The sequence below is a fragment of the Malurus melanocephalus genome, unplaced genomic scaffold (genome assembly GCF_030028575.1).
Source record: "Malurus melanocephalus ecotype Western Australia unplaced genomic scaffold, MMel_1.1 scaffold_265, whole genome shotgun sequence".
NCBI lineage: Eukaryota > Metazoa > Chordata > Aves > Passeriformes > Maluridae > Malurus > Malurus melanocephalus.
In genome coordinates, this window is record NW_026623497.1 from 523404 (window position 1) to 546790 (window position 23387).

The 23387-nt window shown below is 40.0% G+C and overlaps 1 protein-coding gene across 2 annotated transcripts in view; it reads right to left on the reverse strand.

Moving 5' to 3' along the window:
• The window catches only part of SLC7A11 (solute carrier family 7 member 11), a 52790-nt gene extending 31792 nt beyond the window's left edge, over nt 1-20998 (reverse strand). The window contains exons 1-5 of one of the 2 annotated variants that reach the window (XM_057375943.1): nt 20306-20997; nt 17404-17530; nt 13244-13359; nt 4882-5007; nt 2717-2816 (exon numbers count right to left, since the gene is read on the reverse strand). In XM_057375943.1, coding sequence (XP_057231926.1) covers nt 2717-2816; nt 4882-5007; nt 13244-13359; nt 17404-17530; nt 20306-20582 — 746 coding nt within the window. In that variant the 5' untranslated portion in view covers nt 20583-20997. Of the gene's footprint in view, nt 1-2716; nt 2817-4881; nt 5008-13243; nt 13360-17403; nt 17531-20305 lie in introns of both variants that reach the window. The other variant, XM_057375944.1, reaches the window with a different exon arrangement.
• Between the last annotated feature and the right edge of the window lie 2389 nt (nt 20999-23387).

Below are 23387 nucleotides of genomic sequence, written 5' to 3' on the forward strand. Positions count from 1 at the left end.
AGTACTCAACAAAGGCTTCTTAACAATACAAATAAATAAAGACTTAAAAAAAAAACACTCCTAAACCAAGAATTTTCACACTAGTTTGTTGTACAGAATCTCAAACCCAGGCTGCTAGCCCTGCATGCTCTTGTACAACCTCTGATCATATTCTGAGAGCATTCAAGAGACAGCTCTACATGGGAATTCATAGGAAATGCTCACCAGGCAYTGCCCTGCATACAAAGCAACCCTAAGCCTCGAGGTCACTCTGTTCTGCATTTTTTAGCATAGTGTTAATCCAGGTCTGTGCCTGGTTGTTCCTGGCTCAGAGACAGGCCCAAAATCTTGGCTAATTAAACATTAGCACTCARTACAGCAGCCATGCTGGCCTTCTGCTCCTGTGCAAAAGACAAATGGCACCTGAGCCAGCAGTGCTACAGTGAATGAACAAATGGTGACTGATCTGTCACAAAGTCTGGGAGCTTTGCACCATCACATATCTTGGAGCAGAACTGGGTTAGCAGAACAAGTTAATGCTGGTTCATGGTTTTTAAAAATGGTGATTTTGTGACGGAGCCAAAAATTCTTTTTTACCTTATGCAAAAACCYCAGTACTTATTTTTAAACTCTCTARTGTAGAGAGCACAGAGGAAGATTTAAYTTAGAAATATGGAAGAAAGTCTTTATAGTGAGGGTGGTGAGGCACTGGAACTGGTTGCCCAAGGAAGCTGTGGATGCCCCATCCCTGGAAGAGTTCAAGGCCAGGTTGCAACCTGGTCTAGCRGRATGTATCCCTGCCCAYGGCAGRKGGGTTGGAATGAAATTATCTTCATGGCCCYTTTCAACCCAAACCATTCTAYGATAGCYKAGCATCATCCTTTTATTGATTCAAAGACATGTTTCCTTGCATTGTTTTCTCCACTTGTCCTTTTCACTCAGCATTTTACACACCCAGTAGTCCACACTTGCTCTTGGCAGGATGAACCCACACACAGAAGAGTTACTGCCTTTCTTTTCTTCTTCAAAGATGCATCATTAAAAATTCATATTCTTGTAAGCTATGCATAAAATTCTGCCTGCATCCTAGGACACATCACCAACACTTGCAACACACCTTCATATTCAGCTAATTATATTGATTTAGCCCCATGAAACTGAGAGTGCAAGGATATTGACACTCCAATTAATGGTCTGCTCCTCCATGCTCTGAGGAAATCAATTTGAGCTGGTGACAAAGACAGACAGCTGGCAAGAACCACTAGCCAAATTAGGTATTTTCCCTGCTAATTTCTTTTATAAGTGGCAAATAAGGACCTTGAAATAAAAGTCAGAAGGTGTAAAGGAGAAGAAAGCTCAGATAACTTTTATTGTAAGGATTTGAACCATTATCTGAAAAATGGTAAAGAAGGAACAGAATAACAGTATTTTTTATGAAGCATTTTGCAGGAAAGAAACTCTGAATAATATTAAAGAGATTTTAATATTGTTTTCATGCAAAAACTTACAAATAGGTTAATATTTAAAAAGTGAGAAATCATCATATGTATGGATACGAGAGATAGAGGCAGTTATGGGAGAGGGAAGAAAGTAGAGATTGTCCACATAATCATTGTCCTCCATTTCTTTGAGGCTTCAAAATGCCAGGCACTTTTCTTACATATCTATCCCAGATAAAGGCTTTGGACTCTCTTGGGTTTCCTTCCCCACTGCCATTTAATATATAAAGTTCTCTTCATACTTCAGTGTGCAGATTTATAATGCTCCTGCAACCAGGGAGTTACAGACAGGCACAGAACTCCAATGCTTGACCCACTGTTCCTCCAAATTAAATAAATAAATCCCTTATCTTGCAGGCCTTGCCTTTTGTGTGAGGTAAATAACTTGGCTGTAAAGCCTGAAAAGCTATGGGAAGCCAAGGGAAGACCTGCAGACAAAGCTATCTCAAAACAAGCCCACTCTGTGTATTGTAGTCTGCTTTCTTCCCCCCACGATACTTCTGCAAAAGCCCTTTCGAACTGCACAATGTGTAGCCCTTGCAAGCATGAATAAATTGTAAAGGCAGATTCAAGAGGCAGCAGCACCTTTCTAAACAGCTGCTGTGTACTTTGGTGGGGAAAGAGAGAAATAGCTTGAAAGTTCTGAGCAGGATACCTGAAGGCAGATTCTCACACCTTTGCTCACAGTCAATTGCACTTGACTTCTGCAGAAGCCAGTTGCACTTCTTGTTAAGTATGGTCCAAATCTCTCAGAGCAAGAAGTATAGGAATCTAGAGATCTTTTTATTGTTTAGTGGTCCATACTGTTCTCATCATAGTTTGTTTCTTACTTCTCAAACACTGCTTTTATAAAGCAAGGTTAAGGGGCACACAACTTTGTAACAGAATTATTGATTTTTTTTATATAATACTGACTTCTCAAAAAATTTAAAGCTTCATTACTCCTTTTATGCTTTTATTAAAATATTTAATGAAAAATGAAGAATATTTCTTTTTTGTGGTCTGATTTTTTTGGTGGTCGGTGCCAATGTTTATCTATTGTATGCTGAAAAAGAAAAATCTTTCCTGTGAACAGCTGCTTGCACAAAAACCACTGAACACATGGAACAGTGATGAAAACTACCCTAGCTGTATAATGTAGCTTGGCAAAAGATGTTGCYTCATATAAATAAATGTCTTTGATAAAGCATATTAGTGTTCGCTTTCAGGACAAATATGTAGAAGTTTCATTCACTTACCAGCCTGAATAGGCATACATTCCTGAATAGAAAGCAAGTGGTAATCCCATAACACTGGCATCATTCCCTGCAAAGGCATTTTTAAAGTGCTGTGTTTCTCCTGCAACATCAACAAAAAGAATGTTGAAAAATAAGCTCTTTGGTCATAACTACTTTAAAACAAATAAATATAACACATCATGAAACATTTAATCGCCCACCAGCTCACTGACATCAAGTTCTGCCCTTGACCTTGAATTCTGACCCAACCCTTGCAGCCATAATCTGCCAGAAATTGTAAAAGGCTTTGTGGCATCTGTGCTCATRGAATAGGGGAATTTGACCTATTAGTTTGTTTCAAAGCATTCTGAGCTTGATGACACTCACTGCTCTGTCATTTCCAGCAGTGACTTACATTAACATGAAAGAGCAGAATGAGCTTGGTAATTTTTGATGTGGAACATTTCACTTGTTCAAGGTTTGAATCAGAAGGAACTTTGCTGGTGTTTCATTCAGAAGCAAGATTTGTAAGATACATAAGCCCACAATCTTAAAATTTCTACCATGGAAAAATCAGTTCAGTAACTCCCTACCATGATAGTCAATACTGTATTAATATTACACTAAGTAACAATTATCTATTTATCTATACATGCAAATATGCAAGACTTTTGTTACACTCTTATTCATTGACAAAGCACTTTATGGTTTGTAAGATGTCCCCACAATATCCCAAATTTCCTGAGAAGCAATGATCCTCCACAGACARTGAGCAGGAAGAAACAGAACTCATTCAGAGTTAAATTAGCAATGAGTCTAATCCTCTACCCTTTGCTCTGTTGTTACTGAGCCCTCAGTAACAAAAGTCAAAATTCAGTCAAAATTCCCATTGAAGCAGAGGCTTTTTTGTTAAGGGAGAAACTGTGGTCAGAGGAAATTCCCAGTGAGAAATGAGGGATATTTGGTAAGATACTTTAGGGCAACAACCCCCAACCAAATCGGGAGCTGACCTGTTACAAAGGTCTAGGAAAAGTGGTGTGGATGACAACAGAGAGAAACTTTCATGTTTCACATTTCATGTGTCATGTGCAACGGGAAATGGCTTTGCAAGTGCCAGAAAGARAGTGAAAAACAAGAAAACAAAAATAGTGAATCAGCAGAGTGTAACACAGGAGAACTTTCATTTCAGAATCTATATTAACCACAGAGAGCCACTGCTCCTGAGAAACTGAGCTCACTGCACAAACTAACACTGTGCTGTTTACTTGGCTGAGAAGGTTTGTGTACAGAAAAGAGCTGTGACAGTTTTTGTTAGATAAAATCTGCCACCAATTCRCTCAAGAGCTCTCTCTTTACTTTTTCCTTCTGCACTGAGTGGCTGCTTGTGCTCTGTGTAGTTGTGAGGAGTTTGAGCTGGGGCTTGTCAAGCATCTAACAGTGGAAAAGTCTCTACAGGTCATTTCTGTCAGTAAAAAGAGGGCCTTTACAAGAGCATGTAGWGACAGGACAAGAGGGAATGGCCATAAACTGACAGAGGGTATATTTAGATGACTTATTAGGAAAAATTCTTCCCTGTGACAATGATGGGGCACTGGAACACATTGTCCAGAGAAGCTGCAGATGCTCTGAGTTTTCAAGGCTTTGATGGGGTTTTGAGAAACGTGGTCCAGTGGAAGATATCTCTGCCCATGTCAGAGGGCTGGAACTAGATGATCTTTAAGATCCCTTCCAACCCAAACCATCATATGGTTTTGTGATTCTGTGAAYTGTGAGCCCCCTCTACCACCACACACATGAACCATGACTAGGGATTAACACAGTTAGAGCAGACATCCTGCCTAGACCAGGGATGTGCTCTGGGGACGTGTACGCCCATCTGTCTTTAAATCCCATCCTTCACAAAGTTCAGGCCAAAGATAAATTACAGAGAAGAGCAGTCTGTTTGCTCCTTTGAAAAGCAAGTCTGATTGGAATAGTCTCATTGGCATGCTGAAGGAAATATCAGTTCATTCCAGTGTAGTTCCACTTCTAATCAATCACATGACAGTRCAGAGCCTCAGTTAAGCAAGCACAGGCTAATTAAGAGATTTTGCTGCTATAAGCATTATATGGTAGAGGCATGTGGGGAAAGACTGCAGAGGGTAATGATTAAAGCTCTTTAAAAGCATTTAGTTTGCATGTCATACCTTTAATCAGCTGGATAACTCCAGGGACTATAATTATCAGAATTGCTACAAGCTTACAAAAGGTAAGGAACATCTGAATGCGGGCACTCCAGCTGACACTTGTGCTATTCAGGACCATCACCAGCGCTGAGAGGGGAAAAAGTCAGAAAGAAATAATTGTCACAAAATTCTTTGCCAGCAGAGAGGTCACACAAACAACAGATCTTGRTGCATTAAAGGAAATACACCCAGAWAAYSTTCTCCAGCTGTTGTCCTCCCACTTCTCCCCATTCCCTTCAAGGCACCACACCAAAGGCTTGAGCTGAGATCATTTGCCTCACCTACTACACTGACTACCCGTCTGTCCTTTCTCTGTCTGGCATCCTYCACACCAAATTACAGCTTCATTGACCCAGAATTGTCAGCTGCTGGTAGGCAATGGGCTGGCAGGACCCTGCTTTGAATTAAAGAAATTAATTGCCCAACCCTTGTCACTCCAGATTTCTTTGTCTGTGCTGGTTTGAGTAGAGATTTGCATTTCTTACAAAGCAACAATTAATAACGATATTAAACTTTCTCACCCTCATTTTGGCCCCACATGAATTTATCATTGCTTTACCTCTGGTCCTCTTTTCCACTTTCTCCCCCCTTTTTGCTGCACCACCATAGATGCAAGAGGACCAGAGTGCAAGGACTGTGTCCATCCTTGCTGGGAATCAGTGAAGTAACAGAGACCTTTTACTTCTTGGAAACAAAGCCCAGGTCTGCACTTCACCAGCATGTGGAGAGATCAGTGAGGAGGGTTTTTACATTCTGCCTGGTCAGCTGGCACTTGCTTTTGGGTCACGGGCAGCATCTTCTGGCATTTCCTTCAGCACTGACTGACAGCAGGAGGGTGGGTCTTGTCATTTGAGTGCCAGTTACTCTAGTTTACTTAAACAGAATCAATAAAGAAGTTTAGATATTAAAAAAATATCAAAATTTCCCTAAAGAATGGAAAATGGGAGCCATTTCACTAGATTAAAATTCTTACTTCTGCTGCTTCAGGGAAACATGGTCAAGCATGTTCCTCTCTTTCTTGCCATCATATGGAGCTGATGGAGTAGCTCCTCATCTCAATCCTCCCATAATTCAAGCTCTCTCAAGAACAGCAGTTGGTGTAAATCATCAGCCACATAACACATCTCRGGACACAAAAAAGCACAATTTGCTAATTTGCAGGGGCTTGCATAAATCTGGCATGGCACAGGATTTCTGGAAGCAAACACCACTGAATCATTCAAGTCTTTAATACAGTTTCTGTTCACCAGCAAGGTTAAAAAATATTAAAATGCTTTTTCAYTTCAACTGAAAGTAGTTTGAGTTTAAAGGAAAATTGAGGAAATTCCAAATAAATGTATTTTTAATATATTTTTGATGAAATAAAAATTCCAAGAGAAAAGAGTATTTTTCTATAATTTTTATTTGAGAAAATGCAGTCCCACTCTCAAATGAGCAATTTGCAAGTCAAACTCACAACATCTCCCAGCACAATCTTTTTTCACCAAAAAAAAGATCTGAAAAGATCTAAATCTTTACTCAGTTTTGTATCTCACCTTATTTAAGAGCTGAAGTATTCTCTTCTAAGTTATGAAGAAATCACTCGGACTTTTCTAAAGTTTCACTTGAGACCCAAACATTTTTTTTTTCTTTTTTACTTCCTTGTATACCTATATTTGGCAGGCAACATAAAAATCCAGGGCTCTGATTATTCTATTGTTCTACTATTACAGTGATGTATCTTAACTCATTTAAATTTTAAAAGCTCCCTTTAGGTTGCTGATGAATATTTGTGCTGTTTGAGTCTCCCCTTATTTTTGGGGGTTGACTACCAGCAAGACTAACTGTTGTTTAAGCAAAATATATTTAAAATATTCTTCTGACCAAAAGTGTTTCAGTTTWAAAAAAATCCAGTGCCATAGTCAAGCACAGGCTTGTTTTAATTCTCCCAGAAGACTCATACTTTTTTAGGATATCATACTTTTCTTCTGCAGAAGGTGAAGCCCAGGTATGGACCAGGGCAAAATAAAACTTCAAGGAGGAATTTTTTTTGTGTAAGAGTATCTTCAATTTGATATCCAACTTACTCAGAGGTCATGTTGACTGCAGCAATGAGTCTGTCACCTTATCCAAGTCAGAGAAGGTAACAAGAGCAGAGCGAGCTCCTCCAGGCTTTCTAATGTGTTGGTTTCACCTTCCTGATGCACATATGAGAACGGCACTGGCCTTGAACACTTCCAGRGATGGGTCAGCCACAACTTTACCAGACAAACTGTGCCAGTGTTTTACCACCCACATTATAAAAATCTCTTCTGTATATCTAATCTAAACCAGCTTTTTCCAGTTTGAAGCCCTTTCCCCTTGTCCTATTGTCATGGTTTAAGCCCAAACGGATGTTGAACCCAGCAGCTGCTCGCTGGAGTGACCCTCTGTCCTCCCACCCACTGCTGGAACGAGGAGGAGAATCAAAGTAAAACTTGTAGGTTGCTGTAAGAACAGTTTAATAACTGAAAATAAAGTAAAATACAGTAACAATGGTAAATGATAATAATAATAATAATGATAATAAAAGGAAAAAAGCAAGTGATGCACAACACAATTGCTCACCACCTACTGAAGGGAGCCAGACCCTTCATTCCTGAACCCAGATCAAATGTCCTTCCATGTAAATCTTCCCAGTTTATATACTGGGCATGATGTTCTGTGATGTGAAATRTCCCTTTGGTCAGTCCAGGTCACCCCATGTCCCGACTATGTTCCCTCCCAGTTTCTTTTGTGAACCTCCTCACTGGTAGAGCATGAGACAGTGAAAAAATGTCCTTGACTTTGGATAAACAGAACTTAGCAAAAAACAAAACATCAGTATGCTCCCAACACTATTCTCATTCCAAAWTCAAAACACAGCCATATAATAGCTATTGGGAAGAAATTAACTCTAACCTGGCTGAAACCAGGACACCTATCACTGCTTGCCACTGTAAAAAGCTCTTCATACAAATGTCCTTTCCTGGTCCTCCATAAGAGTAAGTGCAGGGTTGGAGGACTGTACTAAGGTTGCAGGGCTGAGATTTAAGTGCTTAGAAGATTTGAGACCAGTTTYATATAGAATAGAATAGAATAGAATAGAATAGAATAGAATAGAATAGAATAGAATAGAATAGAATAGAATAGAATAGAATAGAATAGAATAGAATAGAATNAGAATAGAATAGAATAGAATAGAATAGAATAGAATAGAATAGAATAGAATAGAATAGAATAGAATAGAATAGAATAGAATAGAATAGAATAGAATCACATTCTTCCTTATTATATACTACTAATAATAGCAGCAGTATTTTATAATAAAATATTTAGCCTTAATGGTTCTATGTCTAGAAATGTGGGGCTTATGCTGTTATCGTGTACCAGCACCATATTATTGTCGTGTCAGAAACTGGGCAATGAAAGGCAGTGGGGAAGTGGAGTCATAATGAAAGCTGCTAAAAAGCAAGAAAAGAAGATGACAACTATGCAAGGATTCAGGAAGGACATKATATTCTGGGACTATGGCCATTAGTCAACACCTCTCGTTAGAATAGGGCTTATTGGAGATATTAGAGAAACTGCAAATATTTGGATTCCAGATCACAGCAAAGATCAGAGGGAAGCAGCAGTTTCTCAGAAAAATTGGCAGTAAAAAGTCTAACTTTTCTGACTGAAAGGGGGCATTAACTGTGGCTGCATTCTCAATGAAGTGACAATTCACTCCAGAGGATGAATAACAATACCTSWGWKRSSTRYYYSWSMYRRRWKRRWTTAYYTACWKKMAGKWMSTYYYYCYTYYYWCTYSWYYSRCTGRMTGRRTKKRSMKWAMAKWAMMTTAMMYTAAMCWWMWCACTAAAAACARGATGAATCCTAACCAGGAGTTAGTGGAGGKAGAATAAAATGGGGTTCATGAACAATCAAACATAATGGAAACACCAAGCATGTTTTTCACAATCTTTTCTTCCCATAGACACAACTGTAGATGAATAACAAAATCTAATGGGACAAGCAGCAGCAAGAATTACATCGTAGCCTACTTTTCAGAATCATTGCCTCAGCAGACCAAGAAAACTGCTCTCCCCTAACTTTTAGGGTCAAGATATTCAAAAATGCAAAAAAAAAAAATACCCTCAATTTGCAGACTCTAATGAGCCAATTAAAGGTCACAGGAAGCACAAAAGGACCTATCAGAGCATATTTGCAATCCCTGCAAGCCAAGAGATGTTTTAATGTAAACTGCTTGTCTGAAGATTGTCAGCAGCAGAGGGTGGAATCTGCAACATCTGTCATGATGAGGGGGGAAAAATACCATCTAATTATAGACTCACATAGACATTGATAAAGCTTGGGGCTGCAGCATTTGCCAGCAAGCACTGATAGATCTGTACTGAGCTGACCTCAGTTTTCAAGCACAATTTAACCTTCTAAGAGCCAAAGTGTGGGGTATTTGAGTTGTTTGGCAGACTTCCCAAAATAAAAATTAAATATGAGAAAATTATACATTATTGCAGTGCAAAATGCCCCAAATACACATGAATTAGTGTAAAAACTCATGTGAGTTGGTAATTGGTTTTCAGTCTCACTCTTTTTACTGGCTGAAACCATTTTATCTGCTTTCTGATACAGAGGCCATGTGAAAAAAGTTTGGAAYAGGCTCAGTTGCTATCCAGGTTACATTTTGATAGAAGAGTTTGATACCTTTGCAATTTATCCCTTCCTGTTACAATTATATTTAAGCTTACCATTAGGAAAAGAATTAATAAATACAAATAAACCAATATATAAATATGAGGCCTCTTTTTGCAATGAAAGGCATGGTGATATAGGATTTTTCTTCATGGCAAGAAACAATAAACATGGAGCAGTCTACCAATTTGGACTTAAAGRGATAAATGAGTTTTAAACTCTTTCTCCTAAAAAGACCACCTTCAGCATCAGAATGCAGGTGGATCACATCCCTTTGCTTTGTGTCCTGGGGCTGTTTTGTCCTGCTGGAACAAATTGACCACTTAGAAGGGCTGGTCTCCTGCTTGCATTTTCTTCAGCTGCCCTTCCCTGTGCTGGAGCACACTCAGCTTCTCTCTCCTCTACCTGGTCACTTATTTTCATTAAAATTCTAGTAATTAGATATCCTCTCTCTGGAAGTCTTCAATGCCAGGTTGGACARRGCTTTGAGCAATCTGATCTAGTGGATCTCTAACATCTTTTCCAACCTAAACCATTCTATGATCCTATGGGYCTATGAAATGTATAGTGTAATAAAAACCTTTGAGATACCTGCTCTTCTTTCAGGTACAGTCAAATTGAATGAGTTGAGAAAAAGTTTATGGCAGACTGACAAGTTGAGATTATATATAATCCAATATTTCACCTAGGTTTTTCTCCTCGTGCAGATTTGCTTAATAAACACCAAGCAAATTTAAGGGATTTCTAAGTTTGAAAGGAACAGGAAGGTTTTACTTCAGAAATTCAGAAAACTGAAAAGGAAGTCCACATAAGCATCCTTCTCTCTACTGAGATGTTGAAATGATCGGACATTTTTGTTGGTTGGTTTTGTTCAAAAAAGGAAAACCACAATAATGGCAACTGAAAATGAAAGCAGCATATTGTGGAACTGAAAATTTGCCTTTGCAGATTGTTTAAGATTGCTYTGAAGAGGTGATTTTGAGGGGGATTTTGTGCTCAGCATATGTTTTTTTCCTATAAATAATAAAGAAAGACCAAGGAATTGTTTAAAGGTCACCATTGTCCAGTAGTTCCATTTTAACTCTCATCTGACCTACATCTGCTCTGCACCATTATTCCTTTTTCATTGTAGAGGAATAGAATGGAAATGGTGGGGATCAGAATGGCTGTAGCCCCATTAGGAGAAATATATTTTGGTAGCTAGTGGAGGAGCAATAGTATGTGTCATACTCCCAAAGTAATCCTGGTTGCATACATCTGAATCAACCTTTTAATAATAGGCTTAAGATGCATCAATGGAGATTTCAGCAGGGAGAAAATAAAAGGAAAGAAAAAAACTGTATTGTGACAAGGATAGAAAAAACTGGGCTACAATACTAGTGAAGCTTTCAAAACTGCTAATTTTAAGACCATTTTAGCCAAACATCTGTAAGAAACTGTTTGGATAACAGTGAATGTGTTGGGATCAGAAGATCACCTGAACATTTTTCAAAATGTCTCCCTCTCTTTTCTCCCTCTTCTCTCTAGAAGAGAGAAATTACAAGGCAAAACAACAGAAAAAGATCTCAGCCAAGTACAGAGTTCAGTGGTGCTTTCCACTGCCTTTTCATGTCCAGTAAAGACAGATACACAAACARCATTCTCTCATCAGGCAAGGAAGGAGAAGGGACCAGGCATGTCATTTCACTTTCTGATTAACTCAAAATTTGCAGTGGAAGCAAGCACTACTTTTCCACCATTAAAYTGGATTATGAGATCTTCAGGGCTCCAAAGTGTCTGCTCAGTTCACCACCTTAATCTTACCTATCACTCTGCCTACATGCCCAATACCAAACAYTCATAACAATTACCACCACAGCAGCTGCTTCTTACCTTACAAGGATAACAGTCAGACATTCTGGGATCCCTGAGTTTAAGTGCAACAGAAGTTTTAAGAACTACTACAAATAAAATGCCACTGTAGAGCATATTGCAAAGAATAAAGCCTCAGTCTGTTTTCCTCAGTGTCATCTCATTCACCACTACAAGCTTTCTACAAGAATTCCTTCTTTCACTGAAATGCCAGTTCATCCTACCTGTGCTGAGCAGACCCACAGGAGCATCTGCTGTGACCTCTCCTCTCTTCAGGCTGTGATTATTTCAACCTAACTCCACCTCCCCTGCAATGCTACTTATTTGTTCAATTATTTTGGTCAAGCCCTGGTTCATCACACAGATTTTKACTAAAATTAAAAGTAATAAAAACATATTTCAAATTGCTCGCCCATTGTGTTTTAATCACATGCAATTAACAAAGTGCTTTGATGGAGTCCTCACTTAACATTCCTTCTGTCTCAGTGACYTTAGTGTAACTGAACATCTGTTTCACTCTTATCTTGCACTGAAAYGTTTTAGACAGATGTAGCTGTAAAATGTCAGTGACCTCAAAATTCAAGCTCTTAATTCAATTATTCCTATGAAACCKATAGTTTGTGCATAATTAACTTAGAAAGAAATGCAGTCACATACTGATTTTTTAACACTCCCARCAGAAATCTTATCAAGAGAGCACATACAAAAAGCCATAGCAACCTGGAGAATGGAAATTTCAATGTCAATTGAACTCCTTTCCCTKAAGAAAGAAAAAGTGATCTGAACCTATTATTGTGCAAAACTGAAAGGGGTCTCCCGTGGGCCTTTGATCATTATGTATGTCTTAATTCCTTTCCCCAGTCTTTTTGTTCCTGATATGTGCACTGAGCAAACTGAAAGGAACAATCTGTTACTAATTACTCAGGTCCACTCTGCCSTCCCTCCCAATACAGCTGAATTCCAATGTGTGCCCACAAGGAGTAGCCTCACCAGCKACCAGACAGACCTGGAAACAATCCCCTAATGCTACAAACTCCTGAGTCCCCATTTCCATCACCTTTTCTGCCTTCCCATTTCATGMACCTTCCACACCAGCCCAGGTACAGTGTGTAGCCTCTGGTAGTGTCCCTCTTTCTGCTGCAAATATTGTCTTTCTGTAACCCTAAATGGTCCCTTTTACACTAACTGCAAAGTTAGCAGGCGTAGGACAAATTGCCAGAAAAACCATGCACCAGGCTGTGTGCTCTGCTCCCAAAATTTGGTTCCTGCTCCCTGAACCACAGAGTGCCTCAATAAGGATTATTGCCAATGTGGAAAGTGTGGGACAGGGGAACATGAACTCGTGCTGCCTATCTGCACTCAAGAGAACCACATTTCTTCAATGCCATCATACTTGGCATTCAACTGCCTCCTAAAAGCAAGGCTGAGCAAAGCTCTTACAAGGTGATCATTCCTCCGTATCTCTGGCACTGCCTCACCATCTCTGAGGGACTGAAATTGCTTCTAAAAAAGTAATAAGAGTTTGGCCATTAATTCAAGTGGCAGCAGGATCAGCTTTGGCAGTAGATTTTCCCTGCCATTGATAAAGTCTGCTGTTGTTTTTACTCCTGCATTTGTTGACAAACACACACACCCCCAGGTAAAAGATCACTCAGGTACCCCTGGCATTGGATGCACTGCATTAATGATTCACATCCAACAATTACCTGCCCAGTGTACAATTTTTTTTTCCATTTATATAGTCTTTACCCTTCCCTGAAACCTAAAATTGGATACTTACTGATGCCAACAGCTGTAATAAGTTTAATCGCAAGTTCTGGGATTTCACACTGCATAAAGAAAGGCTCCAAAATGTAACGTCCAAATGCCAATGATATCACTGCTGTGGCAGCAGGGCTGCAGTGAAAAAAACACAAAGCCACAAAATCAATCTGCAATAGTACATCAATATTATTCTTACAGGATCATGCTATGACTTCACTATCACAGAACTGTGAAACTTAATTTTGTTGCTTGTAGCTTTGCTAACATGTACCATGGTTTCTGATTGTAGCACTACTCAGTGGTTCTGATCTTGACAGCAACATTCCTTACCAGGGTGGCTCTTACAACTTCCATGTTGCAAAGCCATCATAATCAAAAAGGAAAATTATCAATAGAAATCTTCATTCAATCATTCGAAGCAAACATAGACAGAATTAGATTACATGGGCAAAATCTTGAACAAAAGTCTGTGAATTTTAGTGGCCAGGTATATCTCATGCCCTCAGAGACACAAGCAAATTAATTTCATTCAAGCAGAGAATTCTGGTTTACTGAAATAGGTAACCAAAACCTATCCAGGTCTTTTATTAAATTCTGAGACAGCTGAAATGGGATTTTCTAAAATACAAACAGAATTTGTTCCTTTTATTGACTAACAATTTCCTAGCACTGGGAGAGCAAAAATCCCTGATGTATAGAAAGCACCTACCATAAAACAAAGGAATATGAAGAAAGACATAATGTTTCTTTATTTGGACAGTTAGTGTTTTTCATAGCAAGAGTTAAGTTCTCCAGCACCCCACAAAGTTGTTGCATTTACAAATTTGAAATCCTCTTAATATTCATACAGCCTTTCTCTTTGAGAGAAGCTAATTGTTTGACAGAAGCCTTAGMACTGACACACACTAGCAGCAAATTAGTTTGTGACTGCATATTACAGTTCATGTTCCATTTGGGAGGATATTTTCACCCTTCTTAGGACAGTTCATGGCATATGCACTTTATCACACACACTCTAAGACAAAAGGCCACATGATTCTCAAAGGATTTCTGAGTTGAACAAGAGACCACGCAAATTTCTTGGGAAAGAAGTCTGAAGCATTTAATAAAATATACCTCTCTTCACAGAATTTTGATAAAAATTCTATGGAATGGGGTAAAAATTCTACAGAGAAGCTGTTGTTCATCTAACAGTAAAAGAATTTTCCACAAGGGTGTTGCACCCTGGAAACAAAACCCACTTTCTTCATGTTATGACTCAACCCAGAAGTCACACACTGTTGGACCAAGCTGCAGAGCAATACAGAATAGAAATGCCTCCCTCAGAAAGTTTCTGCATGGATGAGCAAGGGCTGCTGCACATGCATCTCCCTGCATGGTGATGTTCCTCACTGGCCAGCAAATGGTTTTACAAATTTTGTCTGGATTTCCATAGATATTTACTGACTTTAGCTCAGTGCAATATTTCTAATTCATATCAGAAAATCTCCAGACTTAGGATTTTTAAGTACTGCAGCCTGCCARAAGTAGTTTTGGAATGCCCAAGATCAGATGAAAGATCATATCTTTGGAGCTGTCCCAGACTTTTTTCGCCAGTGGCAGCTCCTTCCCCCAGAACTTGAATTTTGCCCTCCCACTTCAAGGAAAAGCCTTTTTAAAGGAGCAGTCACTGCTATCCACACCACTGCGTTTCTAAAAACATAACTCCTAAATTACACCTCTAATAAACAGCTCTGTCTCTCACGTTCCCACATCTTGGGGAAGATGCTGCTGGCAGTGCAGTCAACCAGTGGAGGTAGAAGTTCAAAGAATGGAGCAATGTTAAAAAAATACACAGATGGGGTGTTTAGGGACACAGTTTAGTGGTGGACTCAGAAGTGCTGAGTTAATGGTTGGACTTAGTGAYRTTGGAGGTCTTTTCCAACCTTAATGATTCTCCGTTTTTTGGTGGGTTTTTTTCCCACTACAATACTACAGGCAGGATGGCAGCCCTCAACATCTGTGTGTTSAGGAGCAGGTAAAAAAGTGCATGGCCAGCTTTCACTGAAGGGCAAGGATAAAAGACAGGGCAGGACAGTGTCCCAGCACATTCCACAGGTGAGTCAGGCACCTGGCAGCACACGGTCACCCAGCCCGYGTTTAGCAACCAGCACAGTGAAGCTCTAAGGATAATGCACTCACACTCTTGTCTTCACTTGTTTGAAAARTAGTTGTTGAGGGTTTTTTAAACGTATGTGAATATATGTAAAATACACAAGCAATCTGGATTTTGGAGAGAAAAAGGTTCACGCTTGCACTGAGTGAGAAGCAGTACAGTGTAACACAGAAAGAATCAGCAGATGGGCAGAGTTTATGTCCTCCTCTGTCAAACAGTGGCTTTACAGAGATATATGAGAGCAGGAAATGTCTAGTTTGGTTGTGACTGCTCAACCAGCCARTAAGTGTGATAATCCTGCAACTTTCCAGAAGAAAAGCCAGTTTAGCTGAGAAGTGTCTGTGCAACTTCATCTGCTGAATAAAAAAAAATAAACACTGAAGGTCTCAACTTCTTTGATAGCAGCAGCTAATTAGTTTCCTGATGCAGTAGTCAGATATAAAACCCTACACAAAGTTCCAGCAGTGCTGCTCTGATAATCACAAGTTACAACATGTATGCCTTCCTCGCTGCCTCTCGGACTGGGTGATTAAAGAATGCACTGATGTTCTCTCCCATGCAAGATGATTATCTTCTGGGTGTGGGGCAGATCATGATGACTATGAGCATTTTCACTACACTCCTGGGACRCTGTCATATGTTAAAAAATAATTATTTTGTCAGGAGAGGAATTTATGATGCGTGGTTTCTTGACGGTGTTTGTGCCTAGGTTAATAAGGTGCCTCTAACTAACAAGGTGTAGATTAAGAGGGGGATTTCAAATATTGTTCCCTTTCTGTGATACAAAATGCTAGAGCTGTTCACAGCACCATGAAAACACAGGTCTCATTCCACTGYCTGATTTTCCTTTTTGGCAAAAGGTTCACACAGTTGGGCCATCTGCCCTTTCATCGTGTTTGATGGGAATTACGCAGTTAATTCAAAGGTTACATTTGGGTGGGGAAGTTCTGTGRGACCATCTGACATACAAAGTTATTTCCTCCGGAAACAACATAAGGATTTATAGATTCATAATGACTCAGCACCGTCAGCACTTTTAAATTCAAAAGACTATGCTAGAACTTGTCAATGTTATGTAAACATAGTTGTGATTCRAAATGAGGCTTGTGCTTTGGTGACTAATCTGCTGATTGCAGAAGAGAGRGGAAAGAAGTGCTAACCTGCCCGAGGCAGGGATGAAGCATTCATAAAGACATTTTATATAAGTGACTTGCCCTGTTCTACATGTATCAAGATCTCCAACTTCAGCAATACTGAGGTTACAGTAAAAATAAAAATAAAAAGTTCAAAGGGCACACATGAGTTTGATACAATGATCCATTTACATTATGAAAGTTTATTTTATATGATTCAACATCTTCATATTGTAATYCTTCTATATAATGTCAAAGGCTGTGCATGAGCAGGTTTGCACACCAAGGCAATACAATGGACATTTTAGGTATGTGAAGACATATTGTTTCTTTATTTGGTCAGTCAGTGCTTCTGATTGTAAGAGTCAAGTTCTTCAAACCCCACAAAAGCAAAAAATGAGGGCCCAAGCTGACATATAAAGCACACATGGTACCCCTAACTCAGAAAACTAATGGGCAATAGCTTCATTAGGGGTTATTCCTGTATCCACAGACAATAGCAACTCCTTCAGAAGACAGTGCCAAGACTGAGAAAATGTAAAGGTGACTTCCCTCTTTCACTGTACCATATCTAGGTAGGCTAACAACATTATTACTGMCATTAATGGAAATAGTAATCTCAGCAAAATTAAAGCAAGTAATTGAGTTTTTGCAGCAGGAAGTTTTCTTATTCCCTCCATAGATGCACACGTGTCTTCTAAAATGTTTCAAAGCTGATGAGCAAAACAGCATTTTTAAACCCTCTAAAGCAACCATACTTAAAGAACACAGTTAATTGAACAAAATGTTATTTCATTAGTTCTGCCCAATGTATATAGAAGATTTTTCTTTATGGCTGACAAGTGCATTGCCATCAAAAAAGGCAGAGAGAAGTCACAATACACTTACCGAATGATGAGTAGTTCAACCCAGACCCTCACAAAAGCAGGTAAGGGGCCAAAGGCCTCCAGGATATAGGTGTAATGACCACCAGATTTCTTAATGCATGTTCCTAGTTCAGCATAGCAGAGGGCACCTGTGAGAATTAAACAATGGCAAGATGAGAGATATTCAGAAACACCTTTCAGAACATTTATAGCCTAAACAACAAAGCTGCCACAGTATCACAGCTATTTTATATATTTTTTTTTCCAATTAATTTCCTAAGTTTTAATTCATTCAGCTAGACATGCAGCTAACCAAACTGTGAATTTATCTAGTTGTATTTAAAGTCCTTGAACAAGCTATTTGCAATAAGTGTTGTTACTCCTCTGCATTTTGTGAAGAGGGACAACAAAACAAGGTGTCACACAAGCCACTCTACTTCCCAGGCAGACAGACTGCACACCTAAATGAAAGATTTCTGACACATTTCCTTGTTATCAAAGGCCAGTCAGCTTCTTTCAGCCTTAGAGATGCCTGGCTCAAAGTCTGAATGTCTGCAAAATGTATTACATCTCCTCAGCCACAGGCAAAAGCAACCAAATGGCCAAAATTTGGAAGCAGAATCTGCAGAATAAGAATTTTCAACTGTACTCCCAACATCTCATATACAAAACTCAAGGGATTGTTTAGTCCTGGCTTGTCAACTCTGGTATTTTCATATACTAAGAAGGCAGTGAAAGGTCAGGAGCCATCAGTTACAAAGCTGGGGATTCCCAGCTCCACATCAATAGTGTTCCACATCCGATAAATACAGGCRGACTCTGAGAAGTGAGTAATAAAGRGTAATAAAGTTTGTAAGCACTGCATCACACAGAGTTAAGATCAACAGCGTACATGAACTCATTTCAGCTGTGTTCTTTGCATGTTTTTATGCCACTGAATCGCCTAAACCWGGCCMAGAGACACTTCAGAGACAAAGTCAGAGAAGAGAGTATTTGCTTTATTCGGCACCTGGAGTGTGTGGGGGATTGCTCCTTTTAACATGCATGCCCAACACACATACAGTACAGAATTAAGGGTTAAATTCATGAATATTCATCACATTCCTTGGGATAGGAGGGATTATATAAACAATTTTAGGTAAAAACTACAGTTTTCAAAACCATATCACATGTGCACGCACATTAAAGCTGCACCATCTGATCACAAATTTCAGCCTTGTTCATTTGCTTTGTTTCGGGCTTGGCAAAAATRTGGCAACTTTTATCYACTATTCTTCAKTTTACCTGAAGGAATCCTTACAGCYATATCAAAAAAAGCTGTTTCTGGGTTTTCTTTTGCCAGCCTCTTCTGTTGAGGTTCAGGATGAAATGAAACTGTGTTTCAATCCGTGTTATACACTCATCCTCAGCAAGACCTTAGGTGACCTTTGCATGTGATTTAACTATAACTGAGTAGGGAATTTAAAAAAAAAAAAAAATTAAAGGGGCAAAAATAACCAAAAAACAAACTAACTATAACAAGTCCATTCTGAGAAAAAGATACTATCCTTTGCTATGCCAAATTACACAGTTCTTCATATCTAGCGGTCTGGAAAATGACATTAAAAATCTGTCTGATAAAAGACAGGGGTTTGTTGGATACTTTTGGAGGTAGTGGGGGTTTTTTGTTTGTTTCTTTGCGGTTGTTTTGGGGTCATGGATTTTACTTCACTTCCAGAAAATTACTAATAGTGAAGTTACAGCCATAAATGCAGTCCCTAAGCAAATTCTGGGTTGAGYAACTCAAAGGACCAGACAGAGGTTTATAGCATCTAGGGTTTTTCTTGATAGGGGAATTTTGGTTGCAGACAGAACATCCACATTTCTAAAAGAGATTATGCTGCACATTGTACCAGTACACTTAAAAAATTGACCCAAATGGGTCCTAACTTACTCAGACTGTTTGTTTAGCCTGGGTGGGCTTAGCCTGTAAAGAGTCCGTATTTCTTTTAAACTCAGAGCCAATTTACACAAGGTGGCATTTGCATGTTCCGCCTATTAAGCAGACACGTTAGTCCCTGTTTGTTCTCTTCACCTCCTGCCAGTAAACAAGTAGTTTCTCTTTCAAATAAAGCCAATATTCTTTGAGATTAACTCATTAAATAGGTCAATGAACCCTCTGTCCCCACAGCGGCCAGGGTGGGGTTTTCCACTCTGAATGAGGGTTTTGTGTACAGAACAACTTAACCGGACTTCTTCAGAATTTAACACTCTTCAAGAACACAAAGAATTAGTAAAAACTCCCACGATAAGCGGTCCAGMGATAGAACTCCCAGGGCAAATTTGCTTCCATCACACTGGTTTTTTGTGKTTTTGTGCCCAATCTTTCAAAGCAACACCATGAGTGAGAAAGGAAGAAAAGAGCCGGGAAGAGGGGTTATTAGTATTATTGTTTTGCTCCCCTTCATGCCGATACAGCTGACGTACAGTAAGACTTATTCCTTTCAGATCTAGCTCTAGCCTCCAAGGCACTAAGCCGAGCTGTCTAAACATTTCAGCATGCCCATCAGTGCTCAAGCAGCATGCCCATGCAGCTGCTGGGGGCCTCACTAGCAAACTGTAAAAATGCCCTACAGACAGGAGAAAAATATGCATATAGCACATTCTGTGGAATAAAATGGACATTTGCTTTTCTTGTTCCTYTAGGGACCCATAAAAAATAATTTTTGCTTTTAACTTTCACCGGCTGGTGCCAGGAGTGGGGGGACAGGGGCTGCAAATCTTTGCACCTTCCACAAGACCCGTCCCAGCACGGATTTTCTGTAGCCCCATTGGTGCTCCAGCTCCGCACTGTGACTTCCTATCCAATAGTAAAATCAGAGAAATAATCACGATAATCCACCAGCYGCCCCTCTAGACCAATTAGAAACTTTTCAGCGACTTACCAAAAAGTGAGAGGATACCACACACTGTCCAGACAGTCAAGGACATGCCCACGCTGCCTGTGTTCTTCAGGATGCCTTTGGGAGAGATGAAGATGCCAGCTCCAATGATCGTGCCAATTATGATGGATATCCCCCTCAAAAGCGTCACTTTCTTCTTCAGCACAACTTTTTCCTCCTGGGCTGGCTGTCCACTGTCCATAAAAGACAACTTGCCATTAGCTTGTCCCTGCAAGTAACTTCCATTAGAGACCGTGGGCACAGCAGCTTTCCTAAACATGCTACAGTGCCACCAGCACACTGCTGGCAAGCACAGGCAGAAAAGTTTTCAGCAGAAACTCAAGGGAGTTTTTTTTTGTATTTTTTCTCTCTCTATGTTGCCAACTAGTTCATTTCTTGCTCTGTCTTCTCTTATCTTTCCAGCTGCTCCTGTGCACAGGTAAAGAGTTTGTGAGCCCTTGGTGCAATCCAAGCCCAGCTCAGGAATACCTGCGCTTTCACYCTGCGAGCTGGTACTGCCCTATCATTGGAAACGAGCTCAGCTTCCGCATGGACTTGTATTTAAGCCCTTGTCATAGCAAGTTACTCCAGCTGAATGATGATGCAAATTCTCCAGGTTTGCATCAGCCATTTGAGAAACCTCTGGCATTACTCAGCATTTCTTTTTTTTTCTGTTTGTTTTACTTTTCCCCATTTTTTTTTTCCTTTTTAAACCGTAGGAGTGTGTTGTGCAACTGACCTGAGGGTGGTGAGAAGAACAAAGCACTAGCAAGCARTTCGAGCCAAACCTCACCAATCAATCCAAACACATCAACCTCGACACCCCGAGACACACTCCCAATTTTTTTTTTTTTTTTTAAACAACTCTGAGCCAGAAACAAAAGCCTGCCTAAACACAAAGTTCGTCAGAGCACAAGGGGAAAAGAAACCAAACAGGATACGTCATCCCTGGGTCTAATCCAATTTCATTCTCGAAAAACTCCTAACAAAAGTTAASTTTGCGGGGGCTGAACTTCTGGTGCCGCAGTTGATCGGTCTCCCACGTCCATGTCACTTATTTGGAAATGCCTGTAGGGTCCAGGACCGACGTAAAGGATCCATACAGCCCTCTGTTACCCCGAGTTGCTTAGCAACACCCCCCAGTCAGCCTGGGGTTATTTCCCCGGAGCAGGCATTTTCATAGGCGCAGCTGGTTTCTAGGATGTCAGGAAGCAGCASCGCAACACCCCTTCTTGTTAAAATACCCTGCAAAGGTTTACAGCCACCTGGTATGTGTGACAGGGCAGGGCAACACCCCAGAGCACGGATCTCCAGCAGCTCAGGAATCAGGATGGGAGCTTTTTGTTGTCCCGACCAGATAAACAGGTAATCAGACSCGTAAATATGCGCTTCACCTGATCATTCAAATTCAAACCGAGCCATTAAAGTGTTAAAAAAGAGGTGCATTCTCCTAAAACGGAGCAAAAATCAATAGCCTTCAAGCACTTTTGACCTAATCAAGGGACAGCCTGTACRATACATGCCAAAGGGGAAAAATTCTTCATGGTATAACTATTGCAGCTGCTCACGGCTTCAGATTAGATCAGTGGAGTGAGAAGTTATTGCTGCAGTCACTGCTCTTACAGGTAGTGCTTAATTAGTACCTAGGTTTGGGGGCAAAAATAAGATCAGTTAAATCATTTTATCGTTCAAAAAGCAGACGCTGAGCTCTGAGCACAACTGTGCTTTCAAGTTTATGTGAGAARGAAGAAATCCTGGACTATCAACATGCTGCAGCTGTAAAACTTCAGTGTTTTTAAAGCCTCGTATTTTCTGTTATAACTCACCCGAATAGCTGGCACTGAAATAAAAGAAGGCATAAAGAGAGCTTATGTGGTTTAAATGCACACAGGTAAAAAGGAAAGTGATTGTGGCTTTTGACTACATAGCAGACAAGTAGTGCTTTCCCGTTTTCTGAACATATCCGACTTCTGCTTCCACCTACKGATGTGCTCAGCATCTGATCCCTCACGGATTCCTGCACAGCCCACATGTGACTGCCCAGACCGACTGCAGACAGCACCTTCCCACAGCTCAAACCAAGCCAATTTCCATGGCACTGCTCACAACTAAAGCCAGGACTACGAGGCATGCTGTGCCAAGTTGTTGTCTCTTGATGTACGTTCCGCAGGCTGACCCCCAATAAGTTAAGGCAACTGGATCAAATCAAACCAGAAAAAAAAAAAATTACCCAGAGAACTCAGCTGGGCTGGTGACCTTCATTTTATTTTTCAAAGGCTTTTAAATGAAGAAACATGTGACATCTTCAAACATCTGATGCTTTGGGGTAGACATTCTTAAATAAAGTTTACACTTTATTTACYCAGGAAGTTGGTTCCAAGATCAAAAACAAAAGCTCAATAAAGAGACAACCCCGAGGCAGCTCCCACCAACACAGTTGCAACAGCCATCCGGTACAAATGCTGAGCAATGTAATGGCTTTCAAATATCATTTGACTGCTAGCCAGAAGAATATATGTTTGCCCTTTGGGCATGGCAATTAACACTCTCCCACACAGGAAAAATAGTGCTTGCTCCTTCAGTGATATGGAGATAGCATGTATGCAAAGCTTAGGACCTTGTGAAATTCCCAGGGAAATTTATAAGGTAGAACCCGAGGAAGGATGGATGCAGAAAACTCCTTTTCCTCTTTGAGTACTCTGCTCTCAATGCTATCCACTAAAAATAAGAAAAATAGGAGCAGTTTTTCTCCTTTGAGTTCCAGCCATGCTTCCAATTATTAGTTCCACTCAGGGTAAGGAATACTTATTTGGTGCTKGGGGATTATTTGTTATATTCTGTGAATTTCACTGAGAATTATCYATCACCTGATATCCAGTCCTGAGGAGGGCATGAAGCTGGAAGAGGGTCATAACATTTGCTGACCCCATTTATAGTATACTCACAAAATCTCTTCGAATTATTTGTATCTCACCAGCCACTTTGACTTGAATTATTCATCACAGAGCAAGGACCACTWTGCAAACACAATGAAAAATGCTCAGTGTCTTTTCAAAGAGCTTTTCTGAAAGCAAAGGGCTTAGCC